At 46.5% G+C, this 19,570-nt stretch overlaps 1 protein-coding gene across 1 annotated transcript in view; it reads left to right on the top strand.

Moving 5' to 3' along the window:
- sh2d3ca (SH2 domain containing 3Ca) overlaps window positions 1-19,570 on the top strand; it is a 48,319-nt gene that overhangs the window by 21,074 nt on the left and 7,675 nt on the right. Inside the window, exons 2-7 of the mRNA XM_038781722.1 lie at window positions 655-783; window positions 5,639-6,087; window positions 7,064-7,188; window positions 13,782-14,443; window positions 15,650-15,765; window positions 17,689-17,860. Of these exons, the coding sequence (XP_038637650.1) occupies window positions 655-783; window positions 5,639-6,087; window positions 7,064-7,188; window positions 13,782-14,443; window positions 15,650-15,765; window positions 17,689-17,860 (1,653 nt within the window). The remainder of the gene's footprint in view (window positions 1-654; window positions 784-5,638; window positions 6,088-7,063; window positions 7,189-13,781; window positions 14,444-15,649; window positions 15,766-17,688; window positions 17,861-19,570) is intronic.

The raw sequence follows: 19,570 nt of genomic DNA on the forward strand, positions 1-19,570 counted from the left end.
TCCTGATATGGTTCTACTCGAAGGGGATTTTCCCTCCATGGTGTCAGACTTTCCTGTTCCCCTTTTGTTTTCCAAGAATTAGCCTTCGACCTCCCTCTGGCTCACTGAGTAAATGCACCATGTGGTTCATGCAGAGCAGCGAAGATCCAGCTCCATCCTCACTCTGCTGATTGATCTGAACTCCCTGTTGCTGGTAGTTCTTAGGGCTGCAGTTGGTAGAAATCCTTCCCATTCCCGACCAAAATCCAGCGGCCCCGGTTGGAAAGTGGGCATGTGGCTGTTTAGGAAAAGAATGATGACCCAGTGGAGATACCTCCTGGTTGAATAGCTCCTATGGAGTCCATCACTTGGATGAGGTGAAGGACCCAAACAGTGAAAATGTACTTTAGCACAAGGGGGAATTTGAAGGAAATAATATTTATTGACCACAATTTTATGTTCTTGCCTGGGTGAGTTCTGACATTGGGGGAGCGTAAACTTGTATGGACTGTATTCCCTCCAGGTCGGTCTGGCCCACCTAACCTCGCAGTGCCACAGACCAGAAATGGGTGACAGGTTATTAAAGCAAATTGCAGACAATAAACAGGTAGAGATTAGTTCAAAGGCTGCCAATTATAGATTGCACTAATGTCCAGTTTATCTTGTTTCCTCCAGTTTTCAAAAGACAAATACATCTTAGATTCCAACCCTGAGAAGCTGCACAAAGAGTTGGAGGAAGAACTGAAACTGAGCAGCACAGACCTGCGGAGTCACGCCTGGTACCATGGGCGCATCCCACGTGAGGTAAAGCATTTTTGGAGAAGTGACATTTTAAGTTATTTCCCTATTAATGAAGGAAAGAAGGGAATAAAAGAGAGGGCCTTGTGTTTTATGTTAGAGTGCAGACTATGTTGGAGACTAAATATCAGTGTTGTATGTGTTGGACACTATTACATCAAGGGGTATAATATATGTTGTAGAGCACTATATCAAGTAATGTTAGGATGACAAAGAAGACAGCCACAAATAGCAGAGCTTTTTGTTTTTTGTGAATGTCAGAAAGTTAGATTTTAACAATTTGACTGGCAATTCTTTTGGGTAGCTCTGAAATACATTGGTGGTTAAATGCTGTTTGCTTGTGCTCATTAGGAATTTGGTTTATATTGCGGCACTCACTCACTCAGTTGAAATACAAATATTTGAAAACCCGCGTGCTTTGTGCTGGATATTTACATGATCTAGTGGAGTCAGCCTTTCTAATTCTGTCAGAGGATCTTGATTCTATAATGTTGAATTGTTCCACATGAGGGTTTAATTTGAAGTCTATATTTTCTTTTCTTCTATTTTCTCACATATTCTTCAGGATATGTGTCTGGATTTTCTGCTCAGGCCAGGCCTAGTAACACTCATTGTCCAGGCTTCCACATTATTATATTGGGCGAGGTGCCAAAGCAGTACTTCAGCACGAGCGTTTTGCAAAAGATGCAAAGAAATTGGGAAGTGGCATCGCCATTAAAAAAAAACCAAAGCTAATCTGCTTCTCTTTCCCACGGTATTTATTTTAAAAAAATTATACATAGAAACGTCTTTATGTGGTCTGACAAAATTTAAATAGGCAAAAAATTCATAAAAGGAAGTGTAAAATACAGGCAGTCCTTAACTTTACAACATTCAAGACGATTGGCACTTATAACATTTCTAAATTGATGCCCTGTTTCTAATTTACAATATTGGTGTTGACTTTAAGTGAACAAGTTCAAACATGCAGACGTATACATTAACGTTCTGCGCCACCCAACTCCCTGTTTCAAGCCACCCAGTTGTCATTCTGACCCATTTTTACTTGGTGAATTTTTGTGTTACTGAACTTTTTCTTAAAGTGTATATTTTATAATATTAATTGCTGTATTGCTTTTAAAAAATAATTGATTGAGTGTACAATTCTGGGTAATTTTGGTGAAAATAGGGTGTCAGGCCTTGGCGCAGGAACCAATCACCAATTTATAATATCGTTCTTATGGGAAAATCAGTTCCGACTTTTGACGTTTTGACTGAAGACATGGTTTTCAGGAGCCAATTGTCATAAAGCCATAGAGTCAGATGTTTACAGCATGAAAACAGGCCCATGTTGTCCATGCTGCCCAGTTTTTGCCACTAAGCTAGTCCCAATTGCCCCATATCCCTCTGTACCCATCTTTCCCATATAACTGTCAAAATGTTTTTTTAAAAGATAAAATTGGACCCGCTTCTACTACTGCGCTCTGGCAGCTCGTTCCAGACACTCACCACCCTGTGTGTGAAAATTCGCCCCTCTGGACCCTTTTGTATCTCTCCCCGCTTACCTTAGCTTTAGACTCCCCAACCTTTGGGAAAAGATCGAGTATTGTCTGCATTAGATACAGGAGGGAAATGAAAGGAAGGAAAGAATCAAAGGAATGGAGGGAAGAAATGGGACGATTGAAAGGAAACAAGGTTTGCATTTATGTGGCACGTTTCGTGACCACTAGATGTCTCAAAGCGCTTTTGAGCTAATGAAATACTTTTTGAAGGCAGTCACTGTTGTAATGTAGGAAACCTGCAGCTTTAGGGCAGCACGGTAGCATTGTGGATAACACAATTGCTTCACAGCTCCAGGTTTCCAGGTTCGATTATGGCTTGGGTTACTGTCTGTGCGGAGTCTGCACATCCTCCCCATGTGTGCGTGGGTTTCCTCCGGGTGCTCCGGTTTCCTCCCACAGTCCAAAGATGTGCAGGTTAGGTGGATTTGCCATGTTGGTGTTGGGTGGGGTTACTGGGTTATGGGGATAGGGTGGAGGTGTTGACCTTGGGTGGGGTGCTCTTTCCAAGAGCCGGTGCAGACTCGATGGGCCGAATGGCCGCCTTCTGCACTGTAAATTCTATGAAATTCTATGATAAAATTATGTTTAAATAACTACATTTGAAAGAGACCTTGGAATCTTAGTAGATTTGGCATTCAACATGACCAAATAATGCAAACCAGCAATCAGTAAAGTCAATAGAAAAATAAATTATATCGGCAACGCAGTGGCAGATATACAAATAAACCAATTAGATGCAGGAGCTGGCCAATCGGCCCTTTAAGCCTGCCCTGCCATGGTTGATCTGATTGTGGCCTCAACACTACTTTCCTGCCGACCCACTATACCCTTTAATTGCCTTGTTAGTTAAAACTCTTTACCTCAGCCTTAAAAATATTCACTATGCTTTATCCAGGCCAGATAGTGCTCTGGCCAAACTTCAATTTGACCACTTTTACTGAGCTCTATCACTGAGGCACACGAAAAACAGTCAAGTGTTGGGGGATCGGTGAACAGAAGTTACATGGCTGATCCTGAATGTCAGGGGTCTTAAGTCATGAGGAAAGACTGGAGGATCTTTGGCCTTCAATCTTGAAAGGCAGCATTTGAGAGGTGGTCTGAGGGATAATTATAAGATTATTCAGGGAGTGATAATGGTAAATTTAGAAAATAAAGCTACATTTGACAATATGATAATGGAGTTTAAAGGAGTAAAAGCAAAAACTGGATATCAAGAGCGATGTTTTCCCTCAGGCGCAAGAGCCATCAATACATAGAATGGAGTTCCAGCTGGAGCAGTGCAGGCGAAAACTTTAGAATTACTGAAGGACGGGGCAGCACGGTGGCGCAGTGGTTTGCATTGCTGCCTCACGGGGCCGATGTCCCAGGTTTGATCCCAGCTCTGGGTCACTGTCCGTGTGGAGTTTGCACATTCTCCCCGTGTTTGCGTGGGTTTCGCCCCCACAACCCAAAGATGTGCAGGGTAGGTGGATTGGCCGTGTTAAATTGCCCCTTATTGGAAAAAATGAATTGGGTAATCTAAATTTTAAAAAAAATTTTTTTTTTAAAGAATTACTGAAGGAGCAGTTGGGAATGTTGCAATGGGGGAACTTTAGGGTCTTTACGGATGGATTAAGGTGGACTAAATGCCATCCCCATCGGTGATTATCTTGTGATATGTAAGAATGTTCCATAGGTTTATAATGATATTCTTCTGACCACTATTTTCTAATACTAGTAAATATGTTACTACCTCTTGTAGAAGGGGGCAGAAGAACGTTTGTGAATCCTGATATTCATACACAGTAACTCCTATGTTTAGTTCTTTTGCACTAAAGCCCCATGATTCAGTCAGTGTTTGCAAGGTGTTCGGTAGAGCATTCGACAAGAAATAAAAAAAATTCAGTTACCGGAAATGAATCTGGTTCAAAAACAAATTGAAATGTCAAGGTGATAGCTCCCCTGAGTATTAGCATGAATATGAATTGAGCGATCGAGAGAGATAGTCACCTAAAAGTCAGGTAAACAAGTGCAATAGATCTTCTGCTTTCCCTCTGTAGGAAAATGGTTTGACATTTTTACTGCTGTATACATTACAGGCATAAATATACTGCGCAGAGTGGCGAGGGTGAGATGTAGCTGACAGACAAATCCACAGTCGACAGATTCTCAGCATCTCCAACCCTAATGCTTCATTACTCAAACTCTTATAGTTTTTTTTAATGCAAAATGTGTGTCCAGCTAGGGTGAGTTGCGAAAACGAATGGGGCACATTCTCTTTCCAGCCATGAGCACTGGCAGCAAAGTCCCGTGTGGCTGTACGCCACTTGCCCCTCTAAGAAGCTTTGCAAAAACACTTTTTACTCTGCTCCAACAACCTGGCACAGTCTCAACCGCCTACCACATCATTCTGGCATTGTTTCCATTTCGCGCCCAGCAAAGCTGCCTGGCCACAAACCCACTTTCTGGTGAGTGGTTGCTGGACAGTGATCAGGATCAGAAACACCCTCTGCTTTCCCCTACCCCTGACCCATGGACGTTAATCAAGGCCAATGGTCGCACAGCACAAACTGGCAGGTGAAACCTGGGACCTCCCTGGCTTGTCTGGCCAAAAGGAGGGACACGGCCAGTCCATCGCCGGTGTTCGTGCTGAAATATCGGCTGATAGAATTTATTAAGTAATGAGTGAGGTTAGAAACTGGAAATCCTCAATTCTGAATCCCATCCCCAACAAGAAGCTGTTGAGGTTAATTGAACATTTCAAAACAGAGATTGATAGATTTTTTTGTTTAGGCAAGGTATGGTAGGCAGATCATAGAATTTACAGTGCAGAAGGTGGCCATTCGGCCCATTGAGTCTGTACCAGTCCTTGGAAAGAGCACCCTACTTAAGCCACACCTCCACCCTATCCCTACCTAACCGTTTGGACACTAAGGGAAATTTAGCATGGCCAATTGACCTAACCTGCACATCTTTGGACTGTGGGAGGAAACCGGAGCACCCGGAGGAAACCCACGCAGACACAGGGAGAAAGTGCAAACTCCACACAGACAGTCACCTGAAGCCGGAATTGAACCCGAGCCCTTGGAGCTTGAGGCAGCAGTGCTAACCACTATGTCACCGTGCTACCCTTAAAGTTAAGGCAGATTTCAGTAGCTATTAAGAAAAACAAACAGCAGGTCCTCCACCCATCCCTGATAAAGCTCTGATATAATTGCTGACCTCTTCATAAGATACAGATCAACCATGGTTGAATTGAATGGCGTAATAAAGTCGAGGAATTGTATCCTGTTCCTATATTCCTGGACTCGTTTTGAAAAACATCAGCTTTTATTTTTCAGGTTTCTGAGAACTTGGTGCAGAAGAATGGGGACTTCCTCATTCGTGACTCGCTCACGTGTGTCGGTGATTATGTGTTGACCTGCCGATGGAGAAATGAGCCTCTCCATTTCAAAATCAACAAGGTGATGATCAAACCCAATGAGACGTACACCCGCATCCAATACCTGTTTGAGCGGGAAAGTTTCGACAACATCCCTGCCTTGGTCAGGTTTTACATCGGGAACCGCAAACCCGTCTCCGAGCAGAGCGGTGCAGTCATCTACACTCCAATCAACCGCACTCTCCCACTCCGCTACCTGGAGGCCAGCTATGGACTGTCCAATGGGAAGCATGGTATGACCCATACTCCAACCAATCAGAAAGGTGGATACATCAAGAGGCGGAGTGTGACGATGACAGACGGTCTGACATCTGACAAGATTATCCGAAGTGACAGCTGTGGCAACAGGTAAACATTTGGGAGTTTTGGAATCCAAAAACAATAGCCTCAGTTTCGCCTGAGAAAACAAGGTTCAGATCAACAGACATAGCTCCTGTAACAATGTGCATATGTCTGTATGTAGGCCAAGGGCAGAAATAGGTTCAGTTGTGATTCCTCCACCTTCCTCCATGATCAACTTGTCTCATTGCCCGATAGGTACTTGGCTGAGGTTTTGGACCATGGCAAACACTAACTGTATCCCACCACAAAACTGTGCTTCGGGAGATGAAGTGAGGCATAATAGGGGCAGCTTTTATTAAAATGAACCATATTTTCAGGTCTCCCACTGGCAGAATTGGAGCACCAACCCCCTGAAAATGATGGATAGACAATTACCCACTGCTCCCCTGCTCATCGCCATGGCTGCAGCGAATGTTTCCCCTAGATTTGGGCAGTTTGAGCTATTGATTATAGTCGGGCCATGGTCCCACGTTAAAATTCAAATTGAGGGCCTATGATATATATGGACCCCAATTACCATACATGGAATACATTTGGGTGACGGGTACCCCATTCTGACCAAAGAGGATCCTCGTCTTTTTTGTGGGCTAGGGAGGATCAGGAATGTGGTCAGGGTTTTGTGAAAACCAGCCGGGCCTGCTGTCATTCTGGATATCCCACCCTCAGACAGCAGGATTCCCACCCCATTCTGGGGACCCACTTGTTGAGCGGGCTGCCTGATAGTGTGCTGGCTTGGGGCCACCTGACTCCCTCCGAAGACCCTGCTGTCCTGATGCTAATGAGGCTCACTAAATAGGAGCAGGCCTCACGCCTGGACTACAGGCTGGTAGACCGCGGTGGTTCATGGACCAGGCCCACTCGACGTAGAGCATTCACCCCCATGGTATGACGCCTCGGAGTACTTTGTAGCCTCTCACCAGATAAAAGGTTAGTGAGTAAACAAAGAAGCTTCTATTCACCAGTTCTAACTGCCTTTCTACAGCATTCCATCACCACATCACAAGGAAACAATCCGGAATTTTGCTCTCAGTATGGATCAAATCAAGGATATTCACCATGGAATGTCTCCAGTAAATGAGATTCCCTTGTCTCCAGAATATAGCACAAGTAAGTGAAATATCGGTAATACTGTACAGATTTTATTACGATCCCAGACCGAACCCCAACAGTTGCTAGGATACTGGACCGAAACCCCAATATTTTATTTTAATTTTGTAAGACTGAGGAAAGGATACCTCCTCACTCCTGGAGTGATTTCACACAAAATAGGGATATGGTATATTAAAACAAACTTTATTACAAACACAGTATTAAAATATCTTTAACATCACATAAGAAAAGAACTTACAATTACCCCTGAAACAATGCTTTATAAAAAAAATATTTTTATTAGAGTATTTGCAAGTTTTTATAATAATAACAATGCCATGAACATGGTACAATAAACACCCCCCCCCCCCATCTCAATCTTCACACACCCCAACCATGAACCAACAATCCGCCCCCGGCCCCCCCCCCCCCCCCCCCCTGCTTCTGCTGACAGTTTCATTTTCCCCGAGAAAGTCAATGAACGGCTGCCACCTCCGGGTGAACCCTACCATTGACCCTCTTAAGCCAACTTTATTTTCTGGAGACCGAGAAACCCAGCCATGTCACTAACCCAGATCGCTACACTCAGGGGCTTCGGGTCCCTCCACACTAACAAGATCTGTCTCCGGGCTACCAGGGAGGCAAAGGCTAAGACGTCGGACTCTTCCGCCTCCTGAACTCCCGGCTCTTCCGAAACTCCAAAGGTCGCCACCTCCGGATTCGGCACCACCCGTGTTTTGAATACCAGGGACATTGCCTCAGAGAAACCCAGCCAGGACCCTCTAAGCTTCGGGCATGCCCAGAACATGTGGACATGGTTTGCTGGGCTTCCCGCGCACCTCGTACACCCGTCCTCTATCCCGAAAACCTTGCTCATCCGGGCCACCGTCATGTGTGCCCGGTGGACTACCTTGAATTGTATCAGGCTAAGCCTGGCACATGATGAGGAGGTATTAACCCTGTTTAGGGCATCCACCCACAGACCCGCCTCTATCTCTCTTCCTAGCTCGTCCTCCCACTTACCCTTAAGCTCCTCCACCAGGGTTTCCTCCGGCTCCCTAGGCTCCTGGTAAATATCTGATACCTTCCCCTCTCCCACCCAGGTACTGGAGGCTACTCTGTCCTGTATCCCCCATGGCGGCAGCAACGGTGAGGCCAGAACCTGCTTTCTCAAGACGTCTTGCACCTGCAAATACCTATACCCGCTCCCTGCTGGCAATTTAAATTTATCCTCAAAAGCTTTCAAGCTGGGGAAGCTCCCATCTATAAATAGATCCCCCATCTTTCTAATTCCTGCTCTTTGCCATCTCCGGAACCCACCATCTAGCCTACCCGGTACAAACCGATGATTATTATAAATCGGGGTCCAAACCGATGCTCCCTCCACTCTGTTATATCTCCTCCACTGCCCCCAGATTCTCAGAGCCGCCACCACCACCGGACTTGTGGAGTATCGGGCCGGCGAGAACAAAAAAGGTGCCATTATCAGTGCTCCCAAGCTGGTGTCTTTGCATGACGCCGCTTCCTTCTGCTCCCATACCGACCCCTCCCCCACTACACACTTTCTAATCATGGCTATATTAGCCACCCAGTAGTAATTGCAGAAGTTCGGAGGCGCCAACCCCCCCGCCCCAACCCCATCTGCGCTCCAGCAACACTTTCTTCACTCACAAGGTTTTACCCACACACACAAAGCCCAGAATAACCTTATTCACCCACTTGAAGAAGGCCTTCGGGATGAAGATGGGGAGGCACTGAAAGACAAACAGAAATCTGGGAAGGACCAAGATTTTCAAGGTCTGTACTCTCCCCGCCAGTGATAGCAGAAGCATGTCCCATCTCTTAAAGTCCCCTTTCATTTATTCTACGAGCCGGGATAGGTTTAACTTGTGCAGTTCCTCCCATTCCCGGGCCACCTGGATTCCCAGATACTGAAAGTTCTTCCCTACCATTCTAAGCCATGATGTGGAGATGCCGGCGTTGGACTGGGGTGAGCACAGTAAGAAGTCTTACAACACCAGGTTAAAGTCCAACAGGTTTGTTTCAAACAGGAGTTTTCGGAGCACTGCTTACCATTCTGAGCGGCAGCTCTCCCAGTCTCTTCTCCTGTCCTCTTGCCTGGAAAGCGTACATCTTGCTTTTCCCCATGTTCAATTCATACCCCGAAAAATTGCCAAATTCCCCCTGGATTCGCGTTACTTCTCCCATCCGTTCCAACAGGTCTGAAATATACAAGAGCGGGTCATGTGCGTAAAGCGAGGCCCGGTGCTCCACCCCCACCCCCCCTCCCCGACGACCCCCCCCCCCCCCCCCCCCCCCCCCCCCAATCCCCCCGAACCAGCCCTTTCCAGTACCTAGAGGCTCTTAACGCCATGGTCAATGGCTCTATGGCCAGAGCAAACCGTAACGGGGAGAGGGGACACCCATGCCTCAGCAGGTTCGTACGTACACTCGCGTGACAGAGCAACCGCTCTCAACCAAACCCAAACCTTCCCAGCGCCTCCCACAGGTAATTCCACTTCACCTGATCAAAAGCCTTCTCCGCATCCATCGCTACCACCACTTCCGTCTCCTCTCCTTCTGAGGGCATCATAATAACATTTAAAAGCCTTCGAACATTGGCCTGAGTTGCCTGCCCGTTACAAATCCCGACTGGTCTTCCCCTATCACCCCCGGGACACAATCCTCTATCCTTGTGGCCAGTATCTTAGCCAGCAGTTTGGCGTCCACATTCAGTAGAGAAATTAGCCTGTATGACCTGCATTTCTCCGGATCCTTCTCCCGTTTCAGGATCAATGAAATCGAGGCCTGCAACATTGTTGGGGGGAGGACTCCCTTCCCTCTTGCCTCATTAAATGTCCTCACCAGCAGTGGACTCAATATCCGTGAAAACGTCTTCTAGAATCCCTCCAGGTAGCCGTCAGGCCCCGGGACCTTGCCCGACTGCATGCCCTCCAGCCCCTCGATTAAATCCTCAATCTCAATTGGGGCTCCCAGCCCTTCCACCAGATCTTCATCTACCCTCGGAAACCCCAACTGATCCAGAAACTGCCTCATCCCCTCCACCCCAGCCGGGGGGGGGGGGGGGGGGGGGGGGGTTACGACTCATAATTTACTGTAAACGTCCTTAAACACCTCATTCACCCCCACTGGGTCCAGGACAGTATTTCCGCCTCTAGTCTTTACTCTCCCTATCTCCCTGGCCGCCTCCCTTTTTCTGAGCTAGTGCGCTAACATTCTACTTGCCTTTTCCGCTTTTCCTGTAGTCAACAGCTCAAACTCCGCCTGGAACTTCCTCTGCTCTCTCAGTAGCCCTGCGTCCGGGGCCTCCGAGTATCTCCTGTCCACCTGGAGTATCTCCTCCACTAACCTATCCCTCTCAGCCCGTTCCACCTTTTCTCTGTAGGCCCGTATCGAGATTAATTCCCCTCTGACCACTGCCTTCAAAGCATCCCAAACCGTCGCTGCAGAGACCTCCCCCGTATCATTTGATTCTGGGTAGTTCTGGATGGACTTGTTCACCCGCCCACAGATCGCTTCGGCCGCTAGCAACCCCACATTTGGGGCGCGATTCTCCGCAAAGGCGGAGAGTCGTGAAGGCTGCCACGAAAACGGCCGTGTTTCACGGCAGCCTCCGCGCCCCCTCCGGGACCTGATTCTGCTCCCCGGTCAGGGCTAGCATCGCGGCCCCGTGAACTACGGCATCGCGGGCTTAACGAATTTCACTAAGCCCGCGCGCCAAAGTTAGCGACGGCTGACGCATATGATGACGTCAGCCGCGCATGCGCGGATTGGACGACTCCAATCCGCGCATATGCATCAGACCCGCGCATGCGTGGTCCGTAATGCCCCTCAGCTGCCCCGCGGACTTATCCTGCGGGGCGGCGGAGGGAGAAAGATTGCGTGGGAATCGGACTGGCACTTTGCCGCCGTTTTCACGAACTTGTATGGCAGGTGTATTAAAATTTGTGAAAACGGCCGTAAAGGCCTTGGAAATCGGCCCATCGGCCGGGGAGAATCGCTGCCCGCAGTAAAAAACCGGCGAGCAGCGATTCGTGTCGGGGGGGGGGGGGGGGGGGGGGGGGGGGGGGGAGAATAGCGGGAGGGCGTCGGGCCAGCGTCGCCGTAAAAAGTTGCGCCGCCTGCTATTCTCCGCCCCGTCGTGAGTGCGGAGAATCGCGCCTCCAGTCTCCACAGCTGGCGTTGCCCTCTCTCCACACTAACCCGTAGATCCACTCAGTGCGGGGCATGATCTGACACTGCAATTGGCGAGTACTCAGTATTCAGTATTCACCACCCCTGGTATTAGAGCCCTGCTCAGAACAAAAAATCAATGCGAGAGTATATCTTGTGGACATGTGAGAAAAAAGAAAACTCCTTCGCCCTTGGCCCTCCAAACCTCCATCGGTCTGCTCCCCCCTCTGTTCCATAAACCCCTTCAATTCCTTAGCCGCAGCCTCCTCCCTGTCTTGGATTTTGACCGGTCCAATTCCGGATCAATGACTGTGTTAAAATCTCCTCCCATAATCAGATTATGTGACTCTAAGTCTGGGATCTTACCTAACACCCGCTTCATAAATTCCACATCGTTCCAATTCGGAGCATATATATTCACGAGTACCACTCGCACCCCCACCAGCTTCCCATTCACCATTATGTGCTCGGGGCTTCCTCGCGAGGGCTCTGTGCGCTCTATCTACTTCCAGGGGCTGAGGGAACACCTCAACCCCCATCGACTTCTCCAACATGTTCGTCACATAAGCCCTCACATCCGATCCCTCACTGCCTTCAGGGAGGCCGACAATTCTAAGATTTTGCCTCCTGGACCTGTTCTCCAGCTTCTCCTGCATTCTTTTCTGGCGGTCATTCATCATCTCCACCTCGGTCTCCAGCACGGTTATGTATTCCTCGTGCTCGGACACCTTTTTCTCCACCTCCTGGATCGCTCTTCCGTGGGTCCCTTGATTCTGCACGACTTTATCAATCAAAGCCTTGATCGGGTCCAGCGTGTCCTTCTTCAGCTTGGCGAAGCAATCTTTGAAAAACTTCACCAGCTGCTCCGTCGACCACTGTGCCCTTGCTCTCTGCCATGCTTTCCCACGTTGCCAGCTCTGCTCGCATCCTCCTTATAGGACTTTGTCTTCTCACACGGCCACTTCTGGTCCAATTCTCCATACACTGGAGGGGGATTTCGCCTCACTGTCTCACTCTTCACCAATTTATCCCATAAAATCTGGAATACGTGGGGGAAAAGGTCTAAAAGTCCATCACAGGCAGGAGCTATCAAATGTGTGACCTACTCCTCCATAGCCACCACCGGAAGTCCACCTTAAACAATGCTAATCAATACAGTGACACAATAACCCTTCACTGCTATCTTTATTCCCACTCAGAACCATCTCAGATCCCAATCCGTTTTAAATACAGTGAGCAGTCAGGAAAACTTGCTGTACTGAGATGTCTTAGATACTCCACTTTGTAAAAGAGAGATATTTTGAGACTTTAAAGAAAAGCCTGACCCTGTCAGAACAAAGCAGAAACTCCGGCTGTATTTCTTCAGAAGCTGCTTTTCAGCTTGTTTCAGCTTCCCTTCCAGCCACACAACTAACTAACAGCTTGGAAATAAACTGCTGGTCTGTCTACAGATAGATCTTCAACTGAACTATATTGAGAGCAGATACTTCACTCCTGTTCACATCCCAATCCAAAACTTAAATTGCCTCCTTTGGTGCAAAATGCCTGGTACTGTAGCTCCTCACATTAACTACACTATCTTACTAACAGCACACAGTGTATCTAATTAACTATTCCACAGGGAACCCTCTTAATATAATCAAAAATCCATTAGCCCAAGCTTTTACAATGCTTTAATTGCACCTCGGGCTCCCAAAAAGCCTGGCTGTCTTACAAACCAGAATTTTAAAAAGCACCATGGTAGTGGTCACACACACTAACCCAGGCTTTTAACACTTACTGCACCAAATAAATATACTACAATATATCTGAAATCATTACATTCATCACAGGTCTCCATGGCAAATTCCTCTCCTGGTTCATTAACAAAATACGTGATAAATTTCTGAACATATATTAATCATCATTTAAAAATCAGTAATGTTCTGTAGGATAGAATGTAGAATCCTTGAGAGTTTAGTTTTAATCCTGCTTCACAATACGGAGTAAAAACAGCCACAAGTCCTGCTCCTGATTGCTATATCCAGTGGCCCCCCCTGCTGGAAAGTGCATGCGTTTACGAACATCAGATGAGCTCAGGCCCAAGCTCAGGCTTGTACTCCAGTTCAATTTCAGTATCAAGCCCAGGCTCTGGCTCAATTTCAGGCCAAGTCCCTGGCTCGATCAATATCAGGCCCAGGCCCGAGTTCAGGTCCAGCCCCATTCAAGGCTGTAATAACCTCCATAGTCAAAAAGCTTCACTGTCCGGCTCCGTGCATGAAGAATAGACACCGGCAATGGGAAGCGGCCAAGACCTCATGGAACTGTACCACAGCACTAATGGGCATGTGACACCAAAAGGAGAAAATGGGAGACGAACAACAAGGTGTGATAATTAAAATACTTGTATCTAACCTTTTGTAACATCTTCTCCACAGGCTTGAAGCACAAAAGCCAGCTAGGCCGAGTGCAAAGGATGACTCCATCATCGCCAGTGCTGCAGCGGTCTAATGAGCCACAGCTTAGCCCATCGATCGGTAATAGACTGTGTCAGGACTCTAACAGGGAAGGCCCCGCAGAGGCCTCGAGTGGCCCTCATTGTACCAGCACACATTCCACCCCGTTGCATGACTCCTTACAGTCAGCCCAGAGAAAAGCATCGGAGAATTTCAGAGAGTCAGAACACACCCACTACTGTGAGCTGCGACCCTCGTCGCCCATTGATTGGGAGAGGCAGCAGCTGGAACTGGCCCTCAAACAAAGCCAAATGATGGCAAAGAGCTACGTGGAGCGGTTGAAAGTTGAGGAAAACCCCAACATCTCCAGCTGGCAATCCGAGACGAACTTTGGGATCCTGGAGACGGAAACGTACCTCAGTCCGATGCCCACTGGCGCAAAAGAGGAGGGGCTGCAGCGCCACTCGTTCACAGCCCCAGTTATTGAACTGGTGTCTTCCTTCAAGCTGAATGGATATCAGTCAGCACTCATTCCCTTGGAGAACAAGCCTCTCGAGATGACGGTGTTAAAGAAAGTCAAGGAGCTGTTGGCTGGAGAGGATCCCAAAACTACAGCCAAACACATCACAAAAGTAGATTGCACGGTGAGAAAATCTGAAGGGCCGGTTGACTCTCCTCAGTTGTATCTTTAATTTTATGTTGTGGAATTAGCAATCTTTTCTTTAAATTTTTATACACATTCAACCTTTCATTACCTCAGGTTCCAAAGTGCCTCAAAGCCACTGAATAACTCTTGGAGTGTGTGGTCACTCTTGTTCTGTATATGGCAGCTGATTCAGACACAGAAAAGTCTCTCAAACTGCAATTAAATGAATAACTAATTGGATTTAGTTTTTTTTTGGTCGAGGAATGAATTTTGGACAGGACTTCTTTGAATAGTAGCCTGGATTCTTCCACATCTATCTGAATGGGTAAACGGGTTTAAAGGCCTCTCCAGAAAGTCAGCGTTTCCAACAATGCAACACTTCCTCAGTACTTCACTGAACTGTAAGCCTAGGTTACGCATCGAAATGCATAGTGGGCTTTGAACCCACAACCTTTGACTCCGAGTTAAACACGCTACCAGTGATGAAACTAAAATTGTAAGGGTCTGGAAGGTTGCAGATTCAATGCACCATCTACGCTACTAGTCTTCAGACAGGATTTAGATGATGATTTTGATGTCCCTGGCCGAGGGAAGGTGCAAGTCAGCCAGGAATCCTTGTTCTAATTGAAATCCTAACATTCGACTTGCTGCTAAGTGCAAATGTGAGACATGTCTGGTAGGATCTGGTGCCGATTGTGATGCCATCCACAGTTGAATAGAATGTTGACACTAACTACCCAGGCACTACCCTCATATGAAGAGAGGTCACTTGGATGGGGTTCCAGAAGGTAGCTGAGCCAGTGACAGGTACACTTAAAGGAAATGGAGGGTGTTAAATTTGCTTCATTTATTTGTCTTAAAGCAACAGCATGTTGACAGGCTACCAGCCTGTTCCAAAATCTCATTTCAATATAGTTGTTGGGACAATAGTTCCGCTGTTCCCCTGCACTAAACTTCAAATCTTTAGTCGTGCTTGGAGACTTATGTGGATCCAGGTATTTATCATGTTTGCCTTGTGAGACAAATGTGTGTCCCTAACCGTTAATCGAGATTCCTGATGGTTCACGCTTACCAGAATAACTGCAGAGATGCTTTTTGATAAACAGATCGATATTCAGTGGGTGAATGCGATGCCTGTTATTTGTGGCCCTGTAATTGCTGAGAGTGCAAGTTGATTAATCTTCTTTATATCCTGTCCACACAGGTTGCTAGGATACTGGCTGTTTCGAAGGAGCTGCAGAAGCAGATGGGAGTGAGCTCAGGGCTGGAGTTACTCACTCTTCCCCATGGACACCAGCTCCGATTGGACTTACTGGAACGGTGAGAGAAGCAGAGAGTCGTGATGCAAACCACGTTCTGTGTTCTTGGCTGTGTCACAGCTCATTTTCTTTAAAACAGAAGGACTCATAGCAACAGCTTCTTAAAAGTCTGGCATCAATTCAGAAAATATCCATTGAATTCATTGGGACAATGTCACTATATTTGAACAGATCTGTTTGCTTGTACTCAATCAGATAGTGTATCTACTGCGCACACATTTACAAACAGTTCATATTTTAGTTCTTTATTTTTCTTTCCTGTGGGCAGAACAGAGATATGATCACTTTCTTGCTTCCTGTCCTGAAGACGCTGACACCTACTTTGCTCTGCACCCAAATTCTCCTTTTATTCATCCGAGCCAGTGAAGGTCAACAGGCTGGAGCTCAATGAGGGGCATCACAGGATGGAGTCACTGGATAGTAATCAGGAGTTGGGGCAATTGCTGATGACCATTTTCCTTCCCAAAATCCCACAGCCAATTTTGTCAATCCTCCCAGTACTTTGGTCACGATCTGGGGACTGAACTCCGAAACTGTCTGGTTCTGTGGGGCTTTGTACCACACCAAGCAGTGCATTTGCCATTGGAGGTACATTAGAGAGCTCTATATTGTTACCTTCCCTACAGAGCTTCCACTGCCAGAAGCAGAGGCTGGAGACCAGCTCACATTCGTCCCTAATTTCACGAAACCCCTAATATCTGGGTCAGGCTGCTGTCTATGAATGGGTGATGGTTGGGTGGGGGAGGGAAGAACTCAACAAAGGAAAAGAACAAGCTGGTTGCTCCACTCTCCCATTTACAACATAGCTAAGCTGAGGTCAGATACATTCTCACACGTTACAAGGGAAATAGGGCAAATTTTCACCCACTCCTTCCTCCAGCTGCTCGTGTACGGACCAGTGAGTGGCTTGAGACTGACATGGTCACAATCTCCCGAGGGTGAGGCAATCATGGGGGCAGTGTGTGCTCCTCCTGAAGTGAGGAATGATGCTGTACTGTACGTTGTTGCACATGGATTGAAACTCCCAGCCATGATAGTGTGAATATGTGCTTGCTATATTCTACACAGTGAGCGACCAATTTTGTGCAAGCTGTCGTGATGTTTAAAAGCTCAAATCTCTCACTGTCGCTCACAACAATTATCTGTTATTTTCAATGATAAAACCATTCAATGCTTTTACCTGTGAGCAATTTAAAGATTAATTTAAAGAAGCTGAAGAGACTCCAGGTGCTGTGAACTCTGTTAAACAGCCCTGGATGGGATCCTCACCAAATTGGTACATATGGGGCTACATATGAATATTTGCTTTGCTGGCAGGTAAAATCAGTGAACTGTCTTACAGGATTAGTTTAAAATAACAGATAATAATGTGAATGACATTCATCGTTTGAACTCTTAAAATCACAGAATCCCTACAGTGCAGAAGGAGGCAATTCGTTCCAACAAGTCTGCAGCGACCATTTAAATGAGCAGTCCATCCATGCCCACTCCTCCCCTATCCCTGTAACCCAACCTGCATGTCCCTGGACACTAAGGGGTAATGCAGCATAGCCAACCCAAATAACCTGCATATCTTTGGACTTTGGGAAACCAGAGCACCCAGAGGAAACCCTGCCAGACACGGCAGAAAGTACAACCTCTACACAGACAGTCATCCAATGCTGGAATTGAACCCGGCTCCCTGGCAATGTTAGGCAGCAGTGTGGACCACTGTGCTGCCCTTCTTGACCCCCCCTGCCTCATTTTCTGGGGGTGAGCAGGAAGATGGTGCAGTGGGTACTGCCTGCCTAAGTTACATAAGTTACCCCCCCCATAAATGGGAAACACTTCTGCCAGAAGCATGTAAAACTCAGCCTGTTAACTCGGTTTCTATTTCCCGAGTGACTCCATTTTCTGTTTTAACTTATTCTTTCTCATCTAATAGGTTCAATACCATGTCGATCATGATAGCAGTGGATATTCTGGGCTGCACTGGCAGTACGGAGGAGCGGGCAGCCCTCCTGCATAAAACTATACAGCTGGCTGCTGAACTGAAGAGCAATATGGGGAATATGTTTGGCTTTGCTGCTGTGATGAAAGCGTTGGAAATGCCTCAGGTAGGCGCTGGATAGATTGAGATGATTTCCTTTGAGGGTTTCTTCTCCCTGATTTATTCAACGATCCACACGGTATTATTATAAACCTCCCTAAGCCAAAGACTGGCTGGGAAGTCTTCATCCAGCCCTCCCCAAATCCTGCTCTTGGCAGCGAGGTGAGCCAATGTAGTTTGTTGAACACCAAATATGATTTCACGCACCAATGCCTGCATTGCAGGTTACAAAAGCAAGAGAAGGGGGTGGGGTAGGGGAATGGGGTTCAGCTCTGCTTTAGTCCAGCCTCCAGGTTTCAATATCTTTTTAAAGCTTTTGTCCTGTAAATGGATGTAGGTCACATCCAAAACCTCCGCACTGTGAGAATTTAGCGTTTACGTCGGTCATACATGGCATTTACACACTAAAAATACCCACATGGCAAAACGTCAACCACAGCCTTTAAGTGTTCTGCGGGCTGTTGCACAAGGCAGCTACAGGCTTTTAGATGTCCCATTAATGTCTTCACTCGTCAGTGCCGGTCCTGTATTGATCTGAACTCAATTAACAGGAAATATGAGAAACATCCAGTAAATGTGCATTGCTGCATCTCCATGTCATTTACAGATGGCAATGCTCCAGATCTGAAGCAGCTCTTTCTGTTCATGTCAGATGATGTTTGTTGGCTTCTTTCTTGCTACTCATGGTACACACAGGGTTGATGTTAAAGTTAAAGAAAATAACACCATTTTTGTTTTGTTACATACTAGACTCAGAATTAGACAGCTGATTGATTATAGAGACCAGGGGACATACATATGTGTAATGAGATCTGTACTTATTTGTCTGATCCATTGTTGTCAAATTGGGATCACTGTTAGACATCAGTTGGATTGTTCCAGGGATCATTTGTTTCCGCAATTTAGTTCAAATACAAGTATCCATGGCCCTTTTTATAGGTCCGGTCAATCTCCCATGGGGTTGCTCATGATGATTTTGATTCACTATTTTCTGTAATAATCGTGGTGTTCTGAGAAATAACATCAGGGCCACTGAGTTACAGCTGCTGAATAAATCCAATTCTATTTCCGCTAAACAGCATTTTGATGCTCTGATTTTCATGACTTTGGGTTCATTATTCTTGAAAAACCCTTAGAAACCGAGTAGAGAAGGTAATCCCAACTTCTTCATTCTCTCCGCATAACCAAGTGTCCTCTTAAACATCATAGATTCTTACAGCATAGAAAGAGGTTGTTTGCCTGCCGTGCCTCCATCGGCTCTATGGGAAAACTGTCCAATTTAGTCCACTACTGCAGATCCTTTTTCCGTAATCCTGTAAATGAATCCTCTTTGAGTATATTACCAGTTGCCTTTTGTAAGTTGCTTTAGGATCTGATTCGGCCACATTTTTAGGTAGACTTCCTGATCCGAACAACACTCGCTTTGAAGAGATTTCTCCTAATTTCCCCTCCAGTTCTTCTGCCAATTATTTCACATATGGGAAATTGTCATTTGGTCATACAGTACTTGAGTATTGCTGAAAACAGACAAGGTTTCAAAGCTTTTCATCTTGCATTCATCATATATGTAGCTTCCAGAACATGTAAGGATTTAATTTAAGATTTATCAGTTGGGCATGCAGCGTGGCTCACCTATTCACGCGAGGAGCTACACATATTCACTCATAGGGCCCTGTCCATTGCAGACAGAAGGAACATGTACACACATTGCGCCTAT

The sequence above is a fragment of the Scyliorhinus canicula genome, chromosome 21, assembly GCF_902713615.1.
Source record: "Scyliorhinus canicula chromosome 21, sScyCan1.1, whole genome shotgun sequence".
In the NCBI taxonomy this organism is placed as follows: Eukaryota; Metazoa; Chordata; class Chondrichthyes; order Carcharhiniformes; family Scyliorhinidae; genus Scyliorhinus; species Scyliorhinus canicula.